The 27879-nt window shown below is 48.9% G+C and overlaps 1 protein-coding gene across 3 annotated transcripts in view; it reads right to left on the reverse strand.

The window, feature by feature from the left end:
• RUVBL1 (RuvB like AAA ATPase 1) overlaps positions 1–24171 on the reverse strand; it is a 36970-nt gene extending 12799 nt beyond the window's left edge. The window contains exons 1-6 of one of the 3 annotated variants that reach the window (XM_082345283.1): positions 23940–24171; positions 20296–20382; positions 13308–13440; positions 4638–4789; positions 1248–1337; positions 329–478 (exon numbers count right to left, since the gene is read on the reverse strand). In XM_082345283.1, the coding sequence (XP_082201409.1) occupies positions 329–478; positions 1248–1337; positions 4638–4789; positions 13308–13440; positions 20296–20382; positions 23940–24080 (753 nt within the window). In that variant the 5' untranslated portion in view covers positions 24081–24171. The remainder of the gene's footprint in view (positions 1–328; positions 479–1247; positions 1338–4637; positions 4790–13307; positions 13441–20295; positions 20383–23939) is intronic. The other 2 variants (XM_082345285.1, XM_082345284.1) reach the window with 2 other exon arrangements.
• Between the last annotated feature and the right edge of the window lie 3708 nt (positions 24172–27879).

Below are 27879 nucleotides of genomic sequence, written 5' to 3' on the forward strand. Positions count from 1 at the left end.
TCACACCCAGAGCAGCCCAGGCCCGAGCCCCGTGCTGGAGAGAAGCCAGGGAGAAGCTGGCCAGCTCGGGGGGCCTGAGGCTGGGCTGGGAGAAGGAACAATGCGCAGGAAACCATCTGTGACGAGAGCGTTTGAACTGCAACAAAGGAGCCCCTCGCAGCTCTTGTCCACGTTAATTGCTGAACATTACAGACAGAAAAGGGCTGCCCGCCCTCAGCAGCGGCAGCAAGACCGGCAGTTCATCCCGGAGCCTGCAGCACACAAAAGGCTCCCGCGCCAGCAGGGCCGCCAGCAGGGCCGGCTTCCCGGCGGTAGCTGCGGGCGGTACCTGGGGCCGTGCGTTGGCCACGTCCAAGTCATGCAAGGTCACGTCCTGGATGATTTCCTTCTTCTTGTGCACGTCCCCCTTGGGCAAGGGGACGTACTCTTCAGCTTCAAGGTCGAACTCGGTGGCGTAGGTATCACACCTGCCCTGCCTCTGCAGAGAGAGCGAAGCCTGAGCGCCTGGCGAGCTCCACTGCCAAGTCCCCAAGCGGCCCAGGGTGAGATAAAAGTCTCAGGTCCCACTGTGGCCTGACAGCCCCCTTGACAAACTGCAAACATGGCCTCTGCTTCCCTGCTGCCAAGAGAAGGAGCTATCTGCCCATCGCTGGGTTCCAAAACCCGGCTGAAAACACCCGATACTCTCTCCCAGAATCTTCCCCCTCTTTCTCTTAACTGTATGCAATTCCCGATAAAGGGCAAATCCAGTAGATTAACTGGAGACGGAGGGGCTGTTCAGACTCTTTTGTAGGTGGGTGATTTATTGTATGATATGAAGTATTATGCTCATCCATTCAACAGTGAGGAACTCTGTACAGGACACTGGAAATCAGATATAAAAAGAATGCCAACTAATGCAGCATTCCTTTCCACATGCATATATCTTGGGAAGAAAATACCAAAGAGATAAAAGGAAGATTAAATACCCTGCACATTTCAATTTGAAAATGACTACAGTTGTTTCGCTTCCTCACCATTCTCCCCCTCTAAGCAGGTTTTAGTATTTTTCTAACAGACTGTCTGTTTTAATCATGAGAAGGTTAAAGAATGCAGATAAAGGGAAAGCAAACTTGACTAAACATAAAGGGGCAACTGCTGACCTTCCATCGGCATTGCAGCAGACACAGTGCCCCTTCCCGCACACCCCAGACCCCCTGAAGAAAGAAAGCCACTTCCCGGCCACCTGGGTCTCCTCGTGGCATTACCTTCACGGCCCCACTGTTGGCTTCGATGTAAATCACATCTCCAGCTTCTACTCGCTCTTTCTGCAAACTTTCAAAAATGCTGGGGTCCAGCTTAAAAAAAAAAAAAAAAAAAGTGAATCAGAGAACTATAATCCACATTGTATTTATTTCTGATATACTGTAAGGTGGTTTCCTCTATGAGAGCTGAGGTAGCTAATGACCTTACGGAGGGAGAGAGAAAGGGGGGGGGAGGGAGAGAGAGAGAGAGAGAGAGAGAGAGAGAGAGAGAGAGAGAGAGAGAGAGAGAGAGTGTGTGTGTGTGTATGTGTGAGACAGGCTTTGGGGTTTGAGGGTCCCAAAGAGAAGGCAGGAAGGAGAGGGGCACAAAGGGAGACCTAAGCTCCTCCTTCCTTTTACTCCAGAGGCTGCAAACTGGCAAATATGGCTCTGACCGCTTCCAGGTAGGGCCCATACTGTCCACAGGACCAGGGACCCTAACACCCCCTTTTGAGATTGCTTTCCCTGCTTCAATCCTTTGCCCTCCCCACGTCGGGCAGGGGTGGAGGTTTCTGCACCGGAAGCTCTGACAGAACCTGCTTACTCTCCATGGCTGCCCTTCTGCGGGCCTATGGTTTTAGACAAGGCTCTCTGAGCTTCAGTTTCCTCATTTATATAAGAGCACCCAGCCGTGATCACATCATAGATGCGTAAAATTCAAAGAAAACATAAAAGCAGGATCTTTCCCAAGCCAGTCGATTCAAATTCCAGTGTTTGCTCCCTTGGGCCCACCTGTTTACATCTCCAGAAAAGGAAAGTAGCACATTTTGGGAACTGTTGCCTTCCTCCAGATCATCCAGATTCAGGCCCCCCTAGGCGATCAATATTCTGGGACAGCATGTTTTGTACAGAGTCAGTATTTAGAAATGTTTCTCTCAGTTAGATTTCAAGGGGAGCTATTACTCTCAACTCTCAAACAAAATTAAAGAGTAAAAACTTACCAGGACTCAGTAGAAAGAGCAAGACATAAAAGAACACACACTGTATGATTCTATTTATATGAAATGTTCAGAAAAGGCAAATATATAGACAGAAAGTAGATTAGTAGTTGCCAGGGCCTGGGGGTGGGAATGGGGAGTTATTGCAAATAGGCATGAGGTTTCTTTTTGCGGTAATGAAAATGTTCTAAAATTGGATTGTGATGATAGCTGTACAACTCTGTAAACCGATTAAAATTCCTTGAGCTGTACACTGAAAATGGGTGAATTTTACTAAAAATGAGACCTCAATGAAGTTGTTACAAAGAGTAACCACAGAGGGAAACCAGGGCTCTACCTCCCCGGTGGGATGGGCCCGACGGCTCCTGGACCACTGCCATGAGCGTGAGGACGGGGGTGGCAGGCCCCTACCGCAGGGCTGGGATGAGGGAGGCTCTCCATAAAGATGGCGGTACCTCCGCCTTCACACTTAAATATTCACCGAGTATTTGAACTCCATCTATCCAAACAGCTTGTACATATGCTCAAAGAGGCTGGAACTACTCATTTTGGAAGCAAAACATTAACCCTTTTGTTATTTTCTTCAAGAAACTGTGCAAAACAGCTTTATGGGTAGCTAAAATTTAAACTGCATATCTTATTTTAATATATCCTATATTGGATAGTACACCTTTTTTTTTTTTTTGCCTCCAGCATTTTTATATCGGTTAATTTCCCAAATGAAGTGACTGAAGATGTAATTACTGGAAAGGTGGTAGACCCTACTAAGAAATCTAATTACTACAGAATGGGAGCGATGAAGGCGGAGGGGTTTAAGAGAGATATTTGCAGAGGCAACCTCCTGAGATGGAAATGCTGTTAGGATAAAGAAAAATGGCCCTTTGAAGAAGTGACATTTTTATGATCTCCATAAAGCAGTGACCAAGAAACTACCTTACAGAATCAAAGAACAATAAAATCGCAGAGGAGAGCAAAGATGGGGAAATTATATGGTCAATCTACCGCAGTTTACAGATAGGGAGGCCCAGAGAGCTCAGCTGACTTCTAAAGGTCACACAGCAAGTTGGAGGGCAGATTGCATAGTGGTTAGGACTCAGAGAGTCCGCCCTGCCACTAACTAGCTGTGCGATCCTAGGATGACTGCTTAACCTCCTCATGAGCCTCGGTTCTTTTATCTGTAAAATGAGGGAAATTACACACATACACACACACACACACACACACAGAGATTTGTTGATGCACTTGGCCCAGGGCCTGGCACATACAATAAGTGAGAGCTGTGAAGAAAAGGTTATTCATTGTTATTAATAAGGCAAAGCCACAATCAGGCTGCCCCATCTCACAGCAACATCAACAGCTACCACTTCTTAGGTAACTGGGTGCCACACCCAAAGCTACAACTTTTATCCTCACAGTAACTCTGTGAGATAGGCAATTATTATTCCCATGTAACAGATAAAGAAACTATGGCTCAGAGATGAAGTCACGGCAGAAGGCCACACTGCAGTGAGCGCAGAGACTCCAAACCCATGCTCCCCGCCAGGCGTCCCTGCTGTCGCCTCCTCAAGGCTTACAGGAGTGGGAGGACCACCCAGGGCCTTCCCCACTGCCACCACCACACTCTCTCCGGGACCCTGGCCTGAGCAGAACCGACCGCTGAAGCCACCACGGGCTAATGGGGCCCGACACACAGAAGGGACTGCAGCCAGGACTCTGTGCTGGGCCCCGGGGGAGTCCGCTGTCAGCACTCTTCAACTCCCACCAGATCCCTCAGCGCTGCTCCTCCTGCGAGCACGCGCACTGGAACTGAACAGCCGACGCCCAGGCCTGCGACACATGGCCACTGCGTGGGACACAGAACGGCGCCACACGGCTCAGGCCCTGACATACACAACGCCCTCGGCATCAAGGAGAAAAGAAGAGGGCTGTCCTGGTAGCGCAGTGGTTAAGAGTCCGCCTGCCAATGCAGGGGACACGGGTTCGAGCCCTGGTCCGGGAAGATCCCACAGGCCGTGGAGCAACTGAGCCCGTGCGCCACAACTACTGAGCCTGCGCTCTAGAGCCCCCGAGCCACAACTACTGAGCCCGCGAGCCACAACTACTAAGCCTGCGCACCTAGGCCCATGCTCCACAACAAGAGAAGCCACCACAATGAGAAGCCCGCGCACCGCAACGAAGAGTAGCCCCTGCTCGCTGCAACTAGAGAAAACCCGTGCGCAGCAACAAAGACCCAATGGAACCAAAAATAAATAAATGAATAAATAAATAAAAAGAAGAGAAGAAGAGCCACTTCTTTACTGAGTCCTCCGTGTGCCAGCCCTGCCCCACACGTGACTCCATCGGCCCTGCGCACAGACAGGTCACGCCACGCCGGGCAACCCTGGGGCAGAGCGACAGCCCACGAGCAGGCACTCACTTTCAGCTGCTTGGTCCCCTTGGCTGTCTTGAGCCCTATGATCACGTGGCTGATGGTCTTGCCGTAGCCCCCCATGGGGTTCTCCGTCTCACACGGGGTGAGCTCCGTGACCTCGCCTTCGTATACCTCCTTGGTCTCCTTTATCCGCAGCCCTGGAAGAGACAGACAGCAGATGAACGAGCCCTGGTGAGAAGCGCGACTCCCTCTCATTCTTTTACCAGGCTTTTTAGCCATAAAACCTCCACGTTATAAGAACCAACAAGTCAGCCTCACCGTACGTAACCCTGGGTGGGGAAGCACTGCCCACACACAGGCAGTGTAGGAGCTGCTTGGGACGCAGAGAACTGTTCAAGTTCACCCTCTCAAAGGGACCGTCTAGGTTCAGATCTAGAAGTAGGCACCCAGGCCATCGTTCCTCAAAGCTGTTTCAGACATCCGCTACCCCGCCATGGGGCTGAAATTTAGCTTAAGCCTCTAATCCTGTCTCTGAACCCAAACCATCCTACTCCGCTAGAGCAGCAACCACATGAAGGAAATTGAAGGAAATTTTTAAAACCAGTGGAGTAACGCACCACACCCCTTCTGGCACCATCACGCCTGAGCAAGGTATAGGATAAGAATGAGAGGTCCGTGCTGAGAGCAAGGGACAGCCACCCCGCCAGGCATCTGGGCCTCTGGCTGCTCCTCACTGCACACCCCAAGAAGAAACACCCAGCTGTCATTCACGATTTGTAGCGGGTTGTTCTACAACTCTTCGCGATTCATCTCCAAAGCAAACCGCCCCCAATAATAAAGCATTTACAGTTCTTAGATTAGAATACTGTAAATGAAGGCAAACTTGTCTCTCCTTATTCTAAACATCACCCACATTAGTTGTTCAATAAACGTTTGTTGTCAAATTAATTTTTAGAAGATAGCCTCAGTGCCCTCAAATACAATGTTTTTGCTGCCGGAAGCATCCTTCCCTCCCTTTGGCCTCACAGACTTCTGGGTAGAGACTCGCCGGCTCTACAAAGCTGCCCTGACACAACCCTTCCTTCTTCCTCACCCTACAGTCACCACCTGGCACCCTGCATCTCCCCCTGCCGGGACCTGCAGCGCCGAGCGGCCCCCGCGAGACTGTCAACACCCGGGCTGAAGGCTCAGCCCCACAGGCACACGTGAATGGACGGGCCAAGGAAGTCACTTAGGGGTGAGGGGGTGTCATCAGGCAGGCCATCCAACACCCAAGAAATCTGCCTGTGGGGCTTCCCTGGTGGCGCAGTGGTTGAGAATCTGCCTGCCAATGCAGGGGACGTGGGTTCGAGCCCTGGTCTGGGAAGATCCCACATGCCGCGGAGCAAATGGGCCCGTGAGCCACAACTACTGAGCCTGCACGTCTGGAGCCTGTGCTCCGCAACAAGAGAGGCCGCGATAGTGAGAGGCCCACGCAACGCGATGAAGAGTGGCCCCCGCTTGCCACAACTAGAGAAAGCCCTCGCACAGAAACGAAGACCCAACACAGCCAAAAATAAATTAATTAATTAATTAAAAAAAAAAAAAAAAAAAAAGAAATCTGCCTGCGGATGTGCCTGCAAGTTCTGCATAAGGCCTGCGATCTCTTAGGAGGGCGCCACGGGATGCTACAGCCCCTGCACCGCGCACCCCCGAACTCAGCACGAAAACCCAGGCCTCGTCTGGATCAGACGTTTTTTCCCCTCAGAGTCGATACAGGCGTGTCTCTGCCTGCTGGCCCGGGGGACAAGAAGAGTAGCTAGAGGGGGCATAAGGAGCTTCTGGAGTTCTAGCAAGGTCTGTTTCTTGATCCGGGTCCTGGTTACACGAGTGTATTGACTTTATGAAAACTCATCGAGCTACACAGTTACGATTTATGCTTTCTGTATGTATGCACGTTATGCTTCAATAACATTTACAGTAACTTGAGAAAAAAAGGAAACTGGGTTTTTCTAACAAAGCAATGATAATCATTAGTAACTGAAGTTTTTCTGAAAATAGGAAGACAAATGCACATCACCACCCCAGCTTCTCTGAAAACACACGTAACACATACACACTCCTGCACAGACTCTAATTCCCAAAGTCCAGGTCAAGAGACACAAATGGCTTCCTCCGAAACCATAGCCATGCCACAGGTAAGTTAACAGCTATTAAATCTATTTTCAGAGGATTCTAAAAACTTCAACAAGAAAGCCATTCTAAGTCACTGTGCCTGCCATCAGTTCAAAGGTGAGGAGGGAAGTATCCTTGGGTCAGATCAGGTGAAGATGGGTACAGAAGGCGCCCCTGAACTTAGGGGAAAGCTGGCAGACCACACCAACAACAATAAACTAAGAATCAAGGCTGCAGCAGCTCTTCGCCCGTAGAAGCAGCCCCCCACCCGGCCCAGAGGGTTGGGGCCGGGAGACAGCAGGAGGGCTGTCAGCCCCGAAGCAGCCGTGGAAGGACTCTGTCTCCACTTCGCAGATGCAAGCGTCAGCGCCAGCGGTGAGGCGGACAGTCCGTCCCTCTTCAGGGTGGACCCAGGACTGGGGTCCGAGTCTCCAGGACCCGTTTCCTCCGACCCCACCGCAGGGCCTTTCTCATGAAGCTTGCCCTGTCCTTCCCCTTCCAGTTAGCGTGTGCCCACAGCCCTCATCACCCCCTTTCTGCCAGCCCTTGAGTACGACCTCAGTCTCTATCTAGTCTGTATTTTGCCCAAAGGTAAAAATAGAAACATAAGGGAACACAGATTTAAAAGATAGAAGACACTTCCCAACCAATCTATTATGTAGACCTTTATTTGTATCCTGATTTGCATAATAATACTATAAAAGAAATATATTATGACACTTACGGGACAACCTGAAATGTGAACATTAACTAGATATGTGATGATATTAAAGAATTTACTGTTAATTTTTTCTAGGTATGAAAATGGTATTTTTTTAAGTCCTTCTTTTTCAGAGATACATACTGAAATATTTATAGATATGAAAGCAGCTGTGCAATCAGATGGGACCATGGGGGAGGTCATCGTAGCACTTAACTACTTCTTGGGTACTTGATATTTTCCAAAATAAAAATTTTAACAATGGAAAAAGAAAAAACAACGAAATACTACTCTACAACCTCCAGAATCACTAAAACTAAAAAGACTGACAATATCAAGAGTTGGTAAGGATGCAGAACAAAAGGAAAGCTTACACTGCTGGTGGGAGTATAAGTTGGTTTAGAAACAACATGGTATTTATTACCTTCTAAAGTTGAACACATGAATACCTGTGACCCTGCAGTTCAACTCCGAGGTATATACCCAAGAGGCCTGAGTGCACATGTGCACCAAGGGACACAGCCAGCAACAGTCACGCGGCATCATTCTTAGTTGCCAAACACTGGGAAAACTCCCATGTCTACCTGCAGTGGGAGAGGTAACTGCACTGTGGTGTATTCACACAATAGAATATCATGGAGCAATGAGAAACGATTATGGCTACCCGCGGCCATAGGGCTGAATCTCAAAAATGGAAGGATAGATGGACCCATACAGATGCTCTGGGGTATTGGCAATAATCTCTTTCTTGATTGGGTGCTGGTTTCATGGGTTTTCAATTTATAATAATCCACCGAGGTATACATTAATGTTCCGTGCACTCTTCTGTATTTATGCGCCAAACTACCAAGTCACTTTAAAAAGAAATACCTAAGTAAATAATACCAGTGGGCCCGGGCAAAAGAGGAACACTGCTGGCTTAAGTTGAGGGAGGGCTGCTCCAAACCTCTACTGGACCCAGTCACAGGTTTCACCCTGCAGACTCACCTGACAGCATCTACAATTCCTCCCTCCTCGACTGCACTCACACCATTTGCCTCCGAATCTCAAGGGCTGGGACCCTGTCAGCTTTAGGAGTTTAAAGCTCCCCAGATGATTCCAATGTGCAGCCCCAGCTGAGAGACACTCACCTAAAGGATGAGTGAAGAACTCTGTTCTGCTCATGACGTGGAGCCGTACACTACTCTGAGGGTGGGAAGCCCCGTAATGGTTTGGGTGGCCTCACCACCAAGCTGCCTCGGTCCTAATAGGGAAATATCCCAGTGGCACAGGGAAACACTGCCCATGGTTCAGACACTCTCAGTCCCTTCCCACCTTCAAACCTGGTCATTATCTTATCACTGGGTTGTTTGCCTTCTTTCCCCAGAAACCCAATCAGGACAAAGACTCTCAGATATTAAAGTTAAGGAAAAGTTTGACTCTACCTTCCTTTAACCTGATCAGCTACAAATGGAAGTCTTGGAATAGTCCCAAAAGAGAGGCTGCATTTCATTTCTACCGTACCTAATGCTTAGTTCCTGAATATCAAGACAAAAATTTTCCAAACAACATGAATTGTGACAACAGAAGATTGTGACAAAATTGGAAATTTCTGTACTTTTAAAATTAACTTTGATTTTTTTTTTAAATCAAAACTTTTATATCCCACATAGATAAGTTCCTTCAAATGGAATGCTTCCCTCTATTTACTGGTAGACGACTGTAACATGAAATTCCTTGAGTAGGGGAAGAAAGGCATTCCCGTCTCTCACTAGCCCCCATATTTGTTTAGAAGTTGCTCTGTGCTGACAAGCAGGCAGGGGATGTGGGTGACGGACAATGAAACCGGCTGTTAGCCAGGAAAAGGGTCAGGCTGGCGCTATCTCCGGCAATGACATCGTGAACGACACAGGTTTCATCTGCTGGCTCAGGTTTCTAAATCCCTGACAGGGACCTTCATCACGTCAAGGAAACAGCACAGACTCCTTGCTTTTTATTTCTGGTCAGCTCACCACTTCCTCCCCACCCCCTCTGCCACTTCACAGGAATTCAAAGGCAGAGGAAGATGGGCAGGGTTCCTTTTTGAAGACAGTCAATGGCCTGTCTTTTTATTCTGTGTCAGGATCAAGAAATTTCTCTTCACCTTGCTGCCATCAAAAGAACTGCATTGTCTCGTCCCCTCAAAAATGGCAAATCACAAAACAGAATCCCAGGAAATTTATCTCTATTTTTTCAAGTTTTAACGCATTTAAGTTAACTTTAAGCAACCCAAACATATGCATTCATGTAAAGGTGAGTTTGTCATCTTTTATCAATGTCAGAAAAAAAAAAACATATATATATATATATATATTTATTTATTTATTTATTTATATGTGTGTGTTTTTTAAAATTTTTGGCTGCGTTGGGTCTTCACTGCTGCGTGCAGGCTTTCTCTAGTTGCGGTGAGTGGGGGCCACCCTTCGTCGCGGTGCGTGGGCCTCCCACTGCAGTGGCCTCTCTTGTTGAGGAGCATGGGCTCCAGGCACGCGGGCTTCAGTAGTTGTGGCACATAGGCTCAGTAGTTGTGGTTCGCAGGCTCCAGAGCACAGGCTCAGTAGCTGTGGCGCACGGGCTTAGTTGCTCCACGGCATGTGGGATCTTCCCGGACCAGGGCTTGAACCCGTGTCCCCTGCACTGGCAGGCGGATTCTTAACCACTGCGCCACGAGGGAAGTCCAGAAAAATATTTTTTTTAATAAATAAAAATACATTTAGAAAGTACTCAGATATTTGAACTAATTGTAACATCTTACTTTTTATCTCATTACTTAGTGAGTGAAATAAAATCTATCACATGTTCATTAAGTTTTCGAGAAGTACTCAGAAAGATTTTAAACTAGGAAGGGGGTCCTGTGAGCCATTTCCACTGTTATTCCAGATACAACACAACGAGCTGAACCTCACAAATATAAGGCTGGTGAAGAAGCAAGACACAGCACCTAAAGCAGGTTCCATTCAGATAAAGTCTATTAAAGGGACAAAACTAAGCCACACTGCCTAGGACACACACACGGGTGTACAGGGTTATGACTGCCACAGAAGCCACTGCCACACCACTCTCGCGCTCTGTGGGGATGTGTAGGAGAGGAGAGGGGCTATGACCTGGGAGGGCACGAGCCACGTCTGTGGTGCTGCCCATGCTCTGTTCCTTGAGCTGAATGGTGGCTGCATGAGCATCTACTTCATTATTGTTAAACTACAGGTATTTTTACACTTTTCTATGTGTATGTTATATGTCAGTTTAAAATAGGCACAAAAAAAAGAAATCCAGTGTTTCAAGGTAAAAAATATTTCCAGTAGGAAATACTTGGCAGTTTAAAAAAATCCAGAACTTAGCCTACGGACAGAGTGCACCGTCTCTGGTTTCTAAACCAACCTCTAACAAGAGTCCCAAACTCCAGCGCTCACAGGGCCCTGGCAGGGACTGTAGGGCAGCAGAGCGAGCCCCACGAGGAGGCCGGGGTGAGCTGGCGCAGGCCGCTCTGCTAGGGAGGGCGCCTGCTTCGCCTGGACCACCGCGGCTGCCAGGGAACGAAAGCGTCTTTCATTGTATGGGACATCTCCCAATTTCCAAATACTGGCAACTCACTCAAAAGCTATTAAAGAACACTGTGTAAACCAAACAACATCTGTCTATCGACCAGACACAGACTGAGGGCTAGAAGCCTCTGTTTTCTTCTGCCTGCTTCAAAGTGCACCCCTTCTCTCATTCAGAAAAACGTCACGGAGCACCCCCCGTGGGCCAGGAACTGGGGCTACACTGATGAACGCGGCCCACTACACCCACAGTGACGTTCAACAGACGCCCAGTCTACTCCTCCCCTTACTTCCCACCTCCAAACCCGGCAACGCCTGGCACTCATCCTCACCTCCTCTCTCTTCTCCCTCTTCCAGCCCCACATCTAATCTCTCAGGAAATCCCATCAGCTCCACCATCCCACCAGACCCAGAATCCAACCGCTTCTCCCACCCCCAGCCCCACCGCGCCGGCCGACGCACCGCCACCTCCTGCTCAGACCCTTCATGGGCTCCCTGCTTCTGCCCTCACGCTCCACACCCAGCCAGAGGGATTCCACTCTCCCATTGCTTCTCCCTTCATTTCGCACAGCGTAGCATGCAAAGCCCTACCATGTTCTAAGGCCCTACGTGACCATACCCTTCAATTAGACTCTACCATTCTTTTTTTTTTTTTAATTTTTTTTTGGCTGTGTTGGGTCTTCGTTTCTGTGTGAGGGCTTTCTCTAGTTGCGGCAAGCGGGGGCCACTCTTCATCGCGGTGCGCGGGCCTCTCACTATTGTGGCCTTTCTTGTTGTGGAGCACAGGCTCCAGACGTGCAGGCTCAGTAGTTGTGGCTCACGGGCCTAGTTGCTCCGCAGCATGTGGGATCCTCCCAGACCAGGGCTAGAACCTGTGCCCCCTGCATTAGCAGGCAGATTCTCAACCACTGCGCCACCAGGGAAGCCCCTAGACTCTACCATTCTTGAGGAAAGAATTCTGGGCTTACACAAATCTACTCTTTCTTAAACTTTCATAATTTCCTTGAAGTTTTCTAGTAAGTTTCCTTCTTGAGAATACTTACTTTGTTTTTTGTTCGTTTGTTTTTTAATAAACTTATTTATTTTTGGCTGTGTTGGGTCTTCGTTGCTGTGTGCGGGCTTTCTCTAGTTGCAGTGAGCAGGGGCTACTCTCCGTTGTGGTGCGTGGGCTTCTCATGGTGGTGGCTTCTCTTGTTGCGGAGCACAGGCTCTAGGTGCGCGGGCTTCAGTAGTTGTGGCTCACGGGCTCAGTAGTTGTAGCTCGTGGGCTCTAGAGCGCAGGCTCAGTAGTTGTGGCGCACGGGCTTAGCTGCTCCGCGGCATGTGGGATCTTCCCGGACCAGGGCTCGAACCCGTGTCCCCTGCATTGGCAGGCGGATTCTCAACCACTGCGTCACCAGGGAAGCCCCTTACCTTGTTTTGACAACAACTCAGCAAGTATATCCTAGATATAGACACTCATGTGTGCATTAAATATTTTTTCATAGCTTAACAGGAATAAGCTATGTCTACAAGTAGGTCTGAGGGAAACTAAGATTTCCCCAGAACTAGACCAGCAGGAATGGGGCCAGGAGAATGTCCCAGAAGTCCCGGCTGGCAAGAGGTACAAATTCAGGAGAGCGGCCATTTTCTGCTCGCAGCACATGGTCAGAGCACGGGCTCCAGAGGCAGACAGGTGTAGGGTCAGACTGCAGGGCTGCTGCTACTTACTAGCTGGGTCACAGTAGGCAAGTTATTTAACTTTATGAGACTCTGTTTCATCAGATGCAGAATGCAGACTGAGAATTTCCTCTTGGGGACTGAAAGGCCACAGTCAGTGGCGGGCCTGGCACGTCACAGGCAGTCAGCACAGCAGCTCCAGGCCCTGCACGGTTGGCACCACAGCCTTGAAGCTCCACCGTCCCACATGGTTTCCTCGCTCGCTGACCGGCTCAGCATGCAGGCCGGGCGTTCTGACAGCACGACACACAGTGCTGTTGGCTTACGTCCAGAACTTTTTCAGTGGACTGTCATCTCTAAAAGCACAGTAGGGCTGCCAGGAAAATCTACTTTGTCAGATGAAGAACCCCAGCCCCACAGGTGGGCCCACATTTGCTGGTTGCTAAAGCACTTCCATTGGAAAAGCTGGGTTTTTGTTTTGTTTGCAAAGATAACACTAATGGCACCAAAAGGAAAACAGCAGTGCCACGAATACAAGTCCTAGAGGCATTTTTCACAAGGAAGAGGCAAGTGAGGACAAGCCTCGGACAGGCATGGACAGGGTATTAGGTGCAGATGGGTACTGGGCGCAGGCAGGGTACTCACCAATGGCCCTGCGGAAGTTCTCCATCAGCACTTCTGTCTTCTTGATCTCCGTGGAGTAAACTTCACTCCCCACCATCGGGCAGAAAGGGACCTTACTACCCAGCTCCTGAGCAATAGCCAGAGCTAGAGCTGTCTACAGAAGAAAACAAAGGAAATGCACTTGTTTCACATTCTTGAAATATACTTCAGGAACATATGCTATAAAAAAATTATTAACTAGGAACTGAAATTCTAGCCCTTTAGTTTTAATACAGTTTGCATGTTTCACAATAAACGTTTAATGACTTTTGTGGACAGTTGATTTCTAGCATAATGGTCCCTGTCATCACAACAGTTGTCACGACTGAGACTTGGCCAGTCCAGTTCGCGATGTTTCACATGCCCCTCCCACTCACCCTACAAAGTGGACACCACTACTCTGCCCATTTCACAAATGAGGAAGCTGAGACACAGATTAAATAACACGTCCTCGGTACCATAATCTAGAAAATGGCACAGTGGAACCTTAAAGTCTGACAGCAGGGTTCCAGAGATCAGATTCCCATCAGAATAGTCAGTATAGTCTTCCAAAACTGTTCCCTCAGTGTCAAAACAGGGTTCTGACCTCGTCGCAGTAGAACAGCACCACTGGGTCTTTGAGATACTGCTTTCTGTCTTTACAGACACAGCAAGGCACCAACTTACAACCCATCAGAAATCAATAATCAAGGAACAACTGACAGGATGTTCACTTTATGCTGAGTGGCCCCGCAAACCATGAAGAATGACACACAAGCTAGGATTCTGAAGCTATGAGCTGGTGAAGTTACACGTGAACATGCCCTAATAAACTACAAACTGACCTTTGCTAAGATAACTACCGCTGGCAGATGCTGAAGAGACGAAGACTAACCGACGTATGGTCAAAGAGCAAGTATGAAAAGCCAGTGCCTTAAAGCTGGTGCAGGACGGGGAAACACCACGGCCTTTTAATACTGTTTTCACCTTTCCTCAACTTTGACACGAGAGCCCAGGTAAGGTCCCCAAGGTGTACAGGCTAAGGAAGAGAACAAGGTTGCTACTGAAGGATGACATGGATCTCCGAGACACTTTTAAAAGTGGCTCAGTAAAGGTTCCTCTTCTGTTCACTGCCCTTTTGGTGATAGTTTAATCTTCAGCGTGACCCTGGGTACATGGCAAATCTCTGGTGCCTGACTTCCTCATCTGTCAAATCAAAGTCCTGGGTTACATCACCGGTAGCAAACTGGTTGCCCACAGACTGCTCCTGTTTTGGCCTGCAGAGTCTCATGTGTGTTTTCTTTCTTTTTTGGCTGTGTTGGGTCTTCGTTGCTGTGTGCGGGCTTTCTCTAGTTGCGGCGAGCGGGGTCTACTTTTCATTGTGGTGCGCGGGCTTCTCACTGCAGTGGCTTCTCTTGCTGCGGAGCACGGGCTCTAGAGCACAGGCTCAGTAGTTGGCGCACAGGTTTAGTTGCTCTGTGGCATGTGGGATCTTCCCAGACCAGGGACTGAACCCATGTCCCCAGCATTGGCAGGCGGATTCTTAACCACTGCACCACCAGGGAAGCCCTCATGTGTGTTTTTAAACTCAGTTGTTGCCCATTTTCTGATGCTGGGAAATTTCACATAAAAATACAATTATTTAGCTTCTTCTGAGAAGCAAGAAGGTCTGGCCACGGGGGGGCCCGTGACCACGTGGCAGCACTGGGAGTGGGCACGCGGGCAGCTGCCTCCCCAGCAAGGGCGCGTGCGGGCTCCCGGGCGCTGCACTCAGCCCCACTGCCCGTCTGAGTCGGCATCTGAGTTTGTGCCCTCAGGGCTGATACCTCTAAAGCTGCATCCTCTTGTATCCTAAGAGCGAAGGGAAAATCTCTGGAGCGTAACGGGGCAGGTAGCAGCACGCTGACACCAGGGCTCCCAGCAGGAGCCTCGGGCCAGCCACGCTCACCTTCTATCCCAACCCCGCCACCTCTCCAGTCACTCCTCCTCCTCTTTCCCTGTCGCTACAGGCCCCAACCCCCCTCCCGCAGCTGTGAACTCCAGAGACAGTGCTGCATCAGATTCAATGCAGACCCCCACCACTACCAAATACAGAAGAGATGATCGACATATCCCACTAAAATATGATAAATGCTTGGTTAAGAAATGCTTCAGGTGTGTCTAGTTTCCTCCACTTAAAGCTCCCAGGAGGCTGGCATACGATGTGGCTACTGTGCAGACTGTACCTACACCTACTACATAGGGCCGGGTGACGTGCACGAGGGGTCCCACTGAGCCCTCGTACCTACACCTACTACATAGGGCCGGGCGACGTGCACGAGGGGTCCCACTGAGCCCTCGTACCTACACCTACTACATAGGGCCGGGCGACGTGCACGAGGGGTCCCACTGAGCCCTCGTACCTACACCTACTACATAGGGCCGGGCGACGTGCACGAGGGGTCCCACTGAGCCCTCGTACCTACACCTACTACATAGGGCCGGGCGACGTGCACGAGGGGTCCCACTGAGCCCTCGTACCTACACCTACTACATAGGGCCGGGCGACGTGCACGAGGGGTCCCACTGAGCCCTCGTACCTACACCTACTACATAGGGCCGGGCGACGTGCACGAGGGGTCCCACTGAGCCCTCGTACCTACACCTACTATATAGGGCCGGGTGACGTGCACGAGGGGTCCCACTGAACCCTCGTACCTACACCTACTATATAGGGCCGGGTGACGTGCACGAGGGGTCCCACTGAGCCCTCCCAAGCAGCCTATGAACTTGATACTCTAGTTCACACTTTGTGAATCTAGAAACTGAAACTCAGAAATTTCCAGCTCCCCCAAAGTCAAGCAGTTAGCAAGCAGAAGGGTCAGGATGAAAACCCCAATCTCCAAGACCTATTTCTGTGCCCACCCCCTACGCAAGTGGCACAAAAAAGAGGCTGTTGCCTAAAGATTAAAAAACCTACTTTGTTTTCAACTTCATCCGAACACCTTTTTCTAAAACCCAAACCCAAAGCCCCATTATTAAGAGTGTGCAGGCCTCAGGAGGGGAATGGCCATACCCTGAACAAGCACCACACTCCTGCCGGCCACTCAGTTAAGTTGTCTGAACCTTGAGGTCCATGGGTACAATGTTACAAAAGCACCAGAGACCCATGCTTCCAGCAAAGTGGCCACTAGAGCCACGGCCACTCCCTCCTGTTACAAAACATCTAGAATAAGTAAGTAGTCATGATAGACCCAGAGTAGTAAACTATCATTGCAAGGTAGTTTACTACTCTGAAAAGCTGGGCAGGTGTTTGACAGATGCCAGAAACCCCCGGATAAAAAGGAGCCTTGAAGGGCACACGTCAGTAGACAAGGTGGCCACAGAGAAAATCTCCAAGGGACAAAGACAAGCTTGTCCGTCTCACCGCAGCTCTGGCTGAGGAAGTCTCACGAGCAGGCTCCCAAACAGATGAAGGATTGGTCTCTACACTGCGTTATGGCCAGAAAACCCAAGCCACAAAATTTCCTTCATGTGCCCTGTGCTGGCAGCACAGCAGGGGCCCTCCCAAGTCCTCTCAGGAAGCACTCGGCCCTAATCAAGAGATCAGGGAAGCCGCAGATTTGATCAAACAGGAGTCCACAAGCAGATACAGGATACAAAATAAATAAGAAAGTATTTCACGGGGCTTCCCTGGTGGCGCAGTGGTTAAGAATCCGCTTGCCAATGCAGGGGACACGGGTTTGAGCCCTGGTCCAGGAAGATCCCACATGCCGCAGAGCAACTAAGCCCGTGCGCCACAACTACTGAGCCTGTGCTCTAGAGGCTGTGAGCCACAACTACTGAGCCCGCAAGCCACAACTACTGAAGCCCACACGCCTAGAGCCCGTGCTCTGCAACAAGAGAAGCCACTGCAATGAGAAGCGCACGCACCGCAACGAAGAGTAGCCCCTGCTTGCCGCAACTAGAGAAAGCCCACATGCAGCAACAAAGACCCAACGCAGCCAAAAATAAATAAATAAAATGAAAATAAATTTTAAAAAATTAAAAAAAAAAAAGAAAGTATTTCACAAACAAGGAACAAGAGGCTATCAAAAATAGTCAGATTTTGGGACTTCCCTGGCGGCCCAGTGGTTAGGACTCCACGCTTCCACTGCAGGGGGCATGGGTTCGATCCCTGGTCGGGGAACTAAGATCCTGCAAGCTGCATGGCACGGCCAAAACAAACAAACAAATAAATAAGCAAAAAACAGATTTTGTAGAAATGAAGAAATTAAAACTAATGAGTGGGGGAGGGAGGGGCTTCTTCATTATAAAAAAAAAAGCAAGCTAATATATGTAGAGGATACGACAGATTTAGAAAATCACCATTTTGCAACCACCAATGTGATAACTGATAAGGCAATGACCATCAGTGAATGCTACAGCCATAGGGTAAAAGGATATTCAGGACATCTCAAAGTGTCACTTCCCAGATGATTATAAATTTCAGAGGGAACCAGTCCCCTCACAGTGGAACGTGGCATTAGCCTCCTGTTGTGATGCAGGTTCCAGACACATCACCTGCATCGCGTTCTGCCAAAGGGCTGAACGTTTCAGACACAATCAGACAACCACTGGAGGACAGCTGTAGGGTACTCTACAGAGCAACTGTCCTAGGCTCTTCAAAAATGTCAGTGTCATAAAAGAAAACAAACCAAAAATGCAGGGGACGGGAACTGTTCTCGATAAAGAGACTAAAGAGACAATAATGAATGCAATGTGTGATATGTGATTATAATTCAATTAAAAAATATTAAAAAATGAAAGAGCCACAAACTGAAATGACTTGGAGATATTTTAATATAAACTAGATATTAGCTAATTTTATTAGCAACATTACATTTCTTGGGTGGATGACCGTATCATGGGAACGACAGAGAAGGTCCCTTGCACTTACTTTCAAATGGTTCATAAGTAACATAGAGAAAACACAAATCTCACAAAATATTTACACTTAGTTACCTATGAGTAGGGTACAGAGGGATTCATCAAACTGTTCTTTCCACTCTTTTGTAGGTTACAAATTTTTCAAAATGGAAAATATTCATCGGACTGGATTAAAGAGTAGCTTCCTCACAGCTTACAAGACAGACTGGAAGAGAGGTCTAATGAAGCTACCCAGAACGCAGAAGAGTCAAAACAACAGAAAACATAACAGAGGTTCAAAGACTAAGAAGATAAAATGAGAAGCTCCAGCCCAGGATTTCCCAGTCTTGGCACTGTGGGCATTTTGGGCTGGAGAACTCCTCTTACAGGGGCTGCTCTGTGCTCTGCAAGGTGCCCTGCAAACCCCACGGCCTCCATCCACAAGATGCCAGCAGCACTCCTGGCCCAACCAAGTGTGACAACCGAAAACGTCTCAGGACAGTGCCAAATGCTCCCGGGGGGCAAAGTCAGCCCAGGTAGAGGACCTCTGCAGTGGAACCTCACCTAGCTGGAGTTCCAGAAGAGAAGAGAGAGAACAGGGAAAGGCAGCATCTGAAGAGACAAAGGCTGACCAGTTCCCAGAACTTATTAGACACAATATGTACTCAGATCCATATCAAGCAGGATAAATGAAAATAAATCCACCCTTTGACATATCACAGTGAAACACCAAAACCAAAATATCCCAAAAACATCCAGAGAGAAAAGACAAAATCCTCAAAACCAGTCTTCCCAAAAGCAACACTAGAAGCCAAAAGGTAGCAAATATCACTGAGAGAAACAGTATTGAGAGAACACATCTGTCAACTGAATTATATATCCAGCATAACTATCTTTCAAAACAAAGGCAACACAATAAATACAAACCTGACTTTGCCACCAACAAACTCCTATAAGGAACTTCTTAATGATGTACTTTAGGAAGGAAACGGAGGGAGAGCAAAGGTCTAAGATATGAGAAGGAGTAGTAAGCAAATAAATGGTAAATACAGTGACAAGCAGAAAGGGAATTAAAGCTCACATTTATACTTGTTCACAAATATAGCACTTCCTCCTCTATTGTTAGACACCAGTAAAAGACATACTATCAGTTCAATCATATGACTTCAAAATGATAATTAGAGTCATCATCTTACAACTGCCACTTTAATAACTCCCTCAAACAGGCAGGGCTGCGCTACTGCTTCAGAAAGGCTAAGGGACCTGCCTGGGGTCTCAGCACCAGAGCTGGAACCCCTTTCTTTACACAATGACTCCCCCAGGCTCCTCCTCTCCTGCACCAAGCAGCCCTCCTGAAGAACAAGCAGGGCCCAGACTGGGGGCTCTAGTGCGTTTCAAGCACCCAGCCAAGCCCCTCACAGATCCCACAAGTTGTCCTGCACCCTCGGCCTGGAAGGCCCTTTTCTTCCCTGCAAAGTCAAATGTCAAGCTTCAACCCCTCCAGCCACACCAGCCCCAGTGTCACCTCCTGCTGCGATTCCAGCTGCATTTAAGATCAGGCGATGCCTCGCAGCTTAGTGCTCAGCTGGAGTTTTCCGTGCTGCCATGGTATCCTCTCTGCCCTGGAGAGACTGTAAGGCCCTTGGAGATAAAGATCACGTCTCTAATTCTTTTTTCCTTTTTCTTCCCATCTGTCACACAGCCAGAATAGTGCTGGGTCAAGTTAGCATTTGGAAAATTGCTTGCTGACTGGTTTTCTTTCCCCCTCAAGTAAGATGTCACTCCCAAGATTTTATGAAGCCCTAGGCCAACAGAAATGTATTTCCAGAGCAAAGGAGACTTGAAGGAGATAAAAGACAAATTACAGAGACAATGAGACACCTGTGAGGACTTCGCTCTCTTTTCTCTGGAGCTCAGCCAGGGTAATTTGAAGTTTAGAAGCATGGATTTTAGATACTCAACTGTATTATTGCACGTCGGTTTTAAAAACATACGTATAACCAATTTAGCTAAACAAAGACCAGTTAAGACACAAATTGAATTTGGCTTAGACGTTAAGATCATCCTCTTGGGTAGATTTTAAAAAATGAGAGAAAATGAGTACCTTGCCAGTTCCAGGAGGCCCTGCCAACAAGACAGCTCTTCCAGCCATTTTCTTGCTTTTGATTAATTCCACTATCACACCACATGCCTAGACACCACAATAGAAAGAAATAATAAATCAATATTAAAATGTTTCACAGGAGGAAAAAGTCCAGTGCCTGGTCCACACAACTCAGACTCATCGAGTGCCAGGACACCACAGGCGCTGTTCTAGGTGCCAGAGGCAGTAGAGGGCCATGGAGCTCATGTCCTAGTGGAGGAGACATACAAACACAGAATCTCTACTATGAAGAAAAAAGGGCAACAAACGAGCAAGTGGCTGGGGGCAGAGGTTACTCTATAATAAAGAGTGATCTGGGAAGACCTCTTTGACATTATATTTGATATACGAAGCTGCAGGCAGGGCAGGAGTCAGTGTTCCAGGGAAAGGCAACAATAAAGTCAAAATACAGTCCTGAGCTTGGCATGTCCAAGGGACAGAAAAGCTGTGCTGACCAGAGTTCAGAAAACAAGCAGACCGGGAAGATGGGGTGGTAGAGGCAAGAGGGGCAGCACCCAGAACAGAATTTCCAGTCCATAGTAAAGTTTGGATTTTATTCTACGTGTAATGGGAAGCCAGTGAAAAAGCCTTAGGCCACATGTCATGTTCTGAAAATTTGTTTTTAAAGGATCTTGATGGCTGCTATGTGGAGAACGGACAGGAGGGGTACAAATGGGAGCAGTGGCATATACTCCAGGGGCCCACACACCTCAAAATTGGAAACAAGACTGTGTGTATACGTTCAAATGTGCATTTTTCCAGGGAGGGGTCACAGCTTTCATCAGATTCCCAAATTAACCCACTAACGGCTAAGAATCAATGACGTATTCTACTAGTTGGCCATCAGTTAGCTATCCCAGAATGCTGTAAGCAAATGCTGCAGTGAGGTTTAACCTACGGCATCCTAAGATCCAAGGAATGCCCTTCAAATCCTCAAGATTAAATTACTTGTTTGTTCGTATATTTTAAATATTCTGAGTATTAAGCCATTTACAGCATATATTACATATAGACAGGTATGTACATTATATACATACAGCATGTATTTCACATACACATACACGTATATACAGTTGACCCATGAACCCTTGAAGTTAGGGGCGCCCAACCTCCACGCAGGCGAAAATCAGCGCATAACTATACAGTCAGCCCTCCATATCTGTGGTTCAGCAGCCCTGGATTCAACCAACCGGGGGTCATGTTGCACCCTAATACGTATTTATTGAAAGAAATCTGCGAATAAGTGGACCCGTGCAGTTCAAACCCATGTTGTTCAAGAGTTGACTGCATATTGATACGTGTGTGTATATATGTTTAGAAATTCCATAAATGGGTTCCTGGTTTTATGTATTTTAGAATATTTAACTCTAAAGGAGTAAGGCTGAGAAAGTCACACTCCTTAAACACCTAATCTCAAGGTTTCTCACACTGATCTAAAAACCTAAAGCACAGCTGTCTCCAAGGTGCACCGTCCTTGCCTCAGGGCAGGCCCACAGCTCCCCTCCCTGGGTGGTACCTCGTGGACAGGGTCTTGTGAGCGCATCTTATCTCCTCTCCCGCTTTCCCCATGGACTGTGGAGACGTACCTTGGTCCCACACTTAGCCCCTCAAAAACATGGGTTCAAGGAATGCATGTGGATGTGCCCTATTCCATTTCTGGCTCGGCAGGAAAAGCACAGTACACTTCACAGAGCCTAGAAGATACTCTTCAGATGCTGCATTTCTAAAAAGACAGAAGAGCCATTATGGTCTTTCCACAGTAACCTCTGATATCATAATCCTCAGCACTGGAACTCTTTGGGCAACTCAAAAGAGGTAGAAGAGCCTTTGCCAACCTGGGCTACGTACTCTTATTCACACACTTCCTCCTCCATTTAATCTTCTTCCATTTAGGCTCCTTCTCTCCAGTGAGACATGTCCAGTGAATTCCAAAATTTAAAAAGTATGAACTGGAAGGGCCTTTAAAAGATGACCTAGTCTAACTCTCATTTTTCAGATAAGGACATTAAACATCAAGGAGGCTGCTAATGTGACCAGACTCAGACAAGGACCTGGTAGCAGAGGTGGGATGCCCAATAATTCAGTACGTAAATTCTGAGTCCCTATAATGAGTCAAGTTCTGGGTATATACTACTACCCGGTCTCTGTCCTTGGGAAGCTCATATTCGTATGGAGGTACACAGCGTCAGAGTTAAGAGTATGGATTCTGGAGTCAGATAGACTTGGGTTTAAATCCTGGCTCTACCAATTACCAGCCGAGTACCCTTAGATCCATAACCTAACCTCTAGGAACCACAGTTTCCTCATCTGAAAACAGAGTTCATAGCATAGTGGCACAAAGGCTAAAGGGTTTATGGTAAAGTATACTAATGTCTACAACTTACTTTGAAATGCAAAAGCAGATTGCTAGATGGATAAATGAGCAGATAGAAGACAAAGCAACAGAGTAAAATGTTACTTGTAGAATTCAGGCACACAGGTACGCCCTACACAAGTCTTTCAACTTTTTGGTACGTCTGAAAAGTGTCATGACAAAGTGGAGGAGAACGAAAAGATAATGGAAACGGAGCTGCTTAGCACAGCGCGGCACATGAAAAGCGCTCAACAGTGTCAGCTACTTGCAGAGACAGGCCCTCCGAGAGCAGAAGCTGGAAAAAGAGAAATTTCAAAGTCACCTTGGCCCTGTCACTATTTCCTCTCTGGAAACCTGATGTTCCAAATGGAAACCAGAGGCTTCTCTTTGGCCCTTTCTATTAGCACAATCAGGCTAGGAGGCAAGAGGCTTGCCCAGGAGTTCTGTAGCTGCCGAGCCACCGCAGGGGCGGAGGGGCAAAATGGGCTGACGTTAGGGCTGAGGGGGGCCCGAGGGGGGCGGTCCTACCACAGAGCGCGCTGCTTCGGGAGTCAGGGGCACACAGGCACAAACTCCAGCATTACTATTACTAAACTGGGTGGCAAGCGGATGGGTGAAGTGACCTCTCACACCCTCAATGTTTTCATCAAAAAAAAAAAAAAAAAATACACACACACACACACACACACACACACACACACACACACACACAAAGAGCCTGAACAGTTTTATGATGATAATGCGGGCGAAGGCACTTGGCACCAGCATCACTTAGTAGAAGTGGGCTTAACTGGAATGTTCAGAAAGGCCTCTGTACCTGCCACTTACTCAGGCGGATCACCTCCCGACTTTAAAAGCCCCAGAGCCTCCCACTGCGCTCACAGCAACTCAAACGCCGTGCCCGGGCCCGCAGAGCCCCGCAGGAACTGATCCCCGAAGTCTAATAACGGCCCTTCTGTTCAGCGGTTTAAACGCTTGTGTCTGAAACGCGAGCTCCAGGAGAGCAGGGACCTGGCCCATCTTCTCCCCGCCGACCCCCGTGCCGCGCGGACGGCCTGGCCCAGAGCGGCGGTCAGTCAGGACTCGCGGCCAGGGACGAGGCCGCGGGGTCGTCGCCGCGCCCCGGGACGTCCTCCCCACGCCCCACCCCCAGGCCAGGTCCGCGCCGCCCGGGCCCACCTCAGCCCCGTCCCCGCCTCGGTCTCCCCCTCAGTTCAGTCCCCCCGCCTCAGCCCCCGCGCCGCCGCCACACCTCGCGCGCATTCTCCTGGCCCACGAGCCCCGAGGCCGCCTGCTTGGCCAGGCCGCTCTCGTCCAGCCCCAGCCCCTTCACGTGGCTGTGGGAGGCGATGCGCTGCGTCTTGGTGGTGCTCTTCACCTCCTCGATCTTCATCCTGCGCACCTGGAGCCCGAGCGCCCGCTCAGCCCTAGCAGCGCGCAGCCGGTTACCACGCGGCCGTTACCAGGCGGCTGGTCCGGGCCCGCCTCGGTCAGCTCCCCATTGGCCGCGGCGGGAACGCCTCAGCGCCCCATTGGCTCCTGGCTGTGCCCGTCGCGGCTGCCGGGGAGGCTCCGCCCACCCGCTTCCGGCTGTGTCCCGAGGTTGGCTTCCCCTGCGGCCGGCGCTTCCTGCCCGTGTGGGCCCGAAAGGGCCGCTGAGCCCCAGTGAGGGCGCGAGTCCCGCTCTTCACGGCGCCTTCGCGTCCTTGACCGCACTCGAATGGATACCCTTTTGCGGAGCTCAAGTTCGACCTCGGTGTTGGATATGAAGAGACAGGTTTAGAACTTAAGCTTCGACTTGCGCCCACTAAGCAGTTTTCTGACTCCCACGCCTTTCATCTCCCTGGGGATGCCGTGCTCAGCATCCTCCTTGGGATTGTCCTCCTCTGCTTCTCCTCGCCTCCACCTCTCCCTTTACTTAGATTAAGTTGGCTGTGGATGACGTTTAGTGTAATTCCTAATGCAGATAAAGATGCGGGCTAAAAGAGGCCCACTAACTTACGAAGACCGCACAGCAAGTAATCAGAAGAGTTGGAACTCCACCTGAGGACTTCAGGCTTTGCAGCCGGTGTAAACCTCATCCCATCCCACGACCTCAGATGAGACAATTAGCCAGCGGCTGTGTCCTGTCCGGTTCCATGATGATATTAACACACCCCTGAAAAGTGTACTCTTTCCATCCACCCAGTCATTCCACAAACATTTGTTAGCACCTGCTGTGAGCCAGACACTACAATGCACTAGGATGCAGACACAAAATACAAAATCTCCAGCCTTGACAAGCTCAGTCCTTAGTTGGGAAATTTGCAACATGAGGTGTGCCAAAGCAGGTACACCCACGTGGTGTGCAAGCCCAGAGCAGGGCCATCTGGAACAGCTGGAGAGCCAAGGAAGGCACCATGAGGTGGTAACGCCTGGACCGATCCCTGACAGAAGGATAACATCCTCGGAAGCAGACGGTATGTCACCATTTCACACATGAGTGGACTCAGGTCCAGAGAAAGGGAGGGACTGGCCCAGAACTGAGGGGAGCTTGCATTAGGGTTGAGACAGACCTGAAGTCAAATCCAGTTGCAGGAGTTCCTGACTCTCACCTCTCCTTGTACTTCTCCATCATAACTTTTGAGTCTAGGTTTCCGATTACTTTCAAGACTATCAGGTCAATGTTAGTCTCTCCCACTAAATGGCAGGCATTAAGAAAGTGTAGACCACATCTGTGTTCATCATTTTAACCCCAGTGTCTCCATACAGCCTGGCTCACAGTTAACACTTCTTATAAATTCAGTAGGGTTCTGGACCCTCACATACACACAGAATCATGCAGTTTTGCTGCACGTATTTTACACAGCGGATCTTATGGGACTTGATAATGGTTTCTGTCAGTGAATGGAACCTTTTGGCCCCCCCCTCCCCCTCCACCAGAGCTGTTACATTTTTTTCCTGCTAAAGAACAGTTCAAACATCTGATCCAGCCTAGCATTCTCTTTTTACAGGTGAGGAAACTGAGGCCCTAAAAGGGGATGGAGTTTGTCCAAGATCACAAATTGAGCAAATGCCTTTCCCAGGCCTAGACCCCAGATCCAGTGTGCAAAGAAGCTGGGCCTGGCTGCAGAGCCAGGCAGATCCTTTCATTTCAACAGAAGACGACGCGGCAGGCCAGTGTCCAAAGTGTGCCAGGTGCATGAAGGTAGGTGAGGCCCATAGCAGTGGACAGGGGTTATTATGCCCGCCCAGCACCCTTCGTACCTCTTCTGGCCACCTTCACTCTAATTTTCTGTAGAGAACCACCCTTCCCCACCTTGGCATCTAGGCGGTTTAGATGGGTTGACCCCCTCCCCCCCAGCTTTATTTCAGGAATGGACACGGGTCCCTGGCCTGACCTATCAAAGTATCCCCTCCTCCCCAGAATGGTGATTGGTTCAGAAATGTGAGTGGACAGTCCAATGACACTCAGACCTGCACTTTTACTGGAAATATCAGGAAAGAAAGAGACTTGGGTCCTAGGTTTCCAGGTCATCTTTGCCACTTCATGGGAAGACTGTCTGAGAATGAAGCCAGCACAAAGGAAAGGAAAGCTGGCAGATTCCTGATTAAATCCTTTACGTCCCCAGATCCAGCTTTGCCCTACTTGGCAGTGTAAATGGCACTGACATTGGGGCTTAAAATAACTTGAGTTAGGGTTCCACCCATGGGTTTGTGCAGTGACACACATACAAGGAATGGAGTGGACAGTTGCATCCCAGCTTGTGCTGTGTGACCACCCCAGACCTGCCTGCTCTCTCACTCTCGCTCCCATGAGCCTTGCTCTTTCACCCCCAGGCCCTTGACCCCTCTTTTCTCCAGTCCAAGCTTGATCATCTCAGCCACTTGGTTCCCAGCGCTTCTTCTCCCTCCTTGCTTTGACTTCTTTCACACTTGACCTTTGAGCCCACAAGCCCAGGTCAAGCCTGCCTCTGCCTTCTCCAACATCTTGAGAAGGCTGCTGCATGTGGAGGGGGGGCAATGACCTAGGGGCCCCGTGAAGCCACACATTGTCATGGTCTCCAGGCTCAGCTGAGTGCTGAGAGCGTATCCTAACTAATAGGACATTTAATAATGGTCTGCAGTAATCTAACAGCGTGGCACTGGCGTAAGGATAGACATATAGACCAATGGAATAGAATAGAGAGCCCAGAAATAAACCCTCAGTATATCAGCAAGGGCGCCAAGACCATTCAAAGGGGAAAGAGCTGAAACTTAATTCTTTTTTTTTTTCTTGGCCATGCCATGTGGCATGTGGGATCTTAGTTCCCCAACCAGGGATCGAACCTGCTCCCCCTGCAGTGGAAGCGCGGAGTCTTAACCACTGGACCGCCAGGGAAGTCCAGTAATTAAGTCTTGATTTGGTGGCTTGAGGCTTAGCATAAGCCACTGCATTTTGGGCCCACTGTCTTATTTTTAACAATTTCCTCCTTTTGACCAGTCTCTCAGCCTGAGAGATGCAATACAAATTTAAGGCATTAGCGCTATTCCCAGCTACCACTCTGGAGGCCTTGCAGCTTCTGCTGACCCTCTGTGTGGTGCTCACAGGTTATGACGTCGGGTTCACGTTCTTTGTCAGTCTTTCCTTCGTTCTTTTTCTGATGTTTCAGTTGTAGGGAGATCATTTGCTTGGTGGTTAGTGGCTGCGAACATGCATTTAAAGCTTTTGAGAGAATACAACGCACTACAAAGATTATTACGATGATTACAAGCAGGATAATTCCCAGTGTCTGGGGTGCACTTCAGAGCCATGGTCCCCAAGATCCAAACCAATCAGAATCAAAATCAAAGAAAGTCCCTGTTGAAGAGGTCCCTTTTTAAGCTAATTGGCTTAGTCCCTGGTCTTATATTCCCACATTCTCACCCCCCTTTCTGAGTGTTGCCAACCTAATTGGCATGCTTGTTATTTCAGCCCCAGGCTGATTTCTGGGGACAGAAGGGACACCTTAGAGGTGGTACAAGACATAAAATTAAATAATGTTGCTGGCGTCTTAGAGGTGGTACAAAGACATAAAATTAAATAAAGTTGATCCACATAGTGAGAACATTATTGCCTTTTTAATTCTAATTTAGTGAGTCTTAGGGGGTAGAGTGTGACTTTAACCCCTTTCTAACGCTTGCTAATCTCTCTTTATTAAAGATCCTGATTCTGAGGTTGTTGTGGTTCCCAG

This window comes from Balaenoptera borealis (genome assembly GCF_965194805.1).
Source record: "Balaenoptera borealis genome assembly, chromosome: 12".
In the NCBI taxonomy this organism is placed as follows: domain Eukaryota; kingdom Metazoa; phylum Chordata; class Mammalia; order Artiodactyla; family Balaenopteridae; genus Balaenoptera; species Balaenoptera borealis.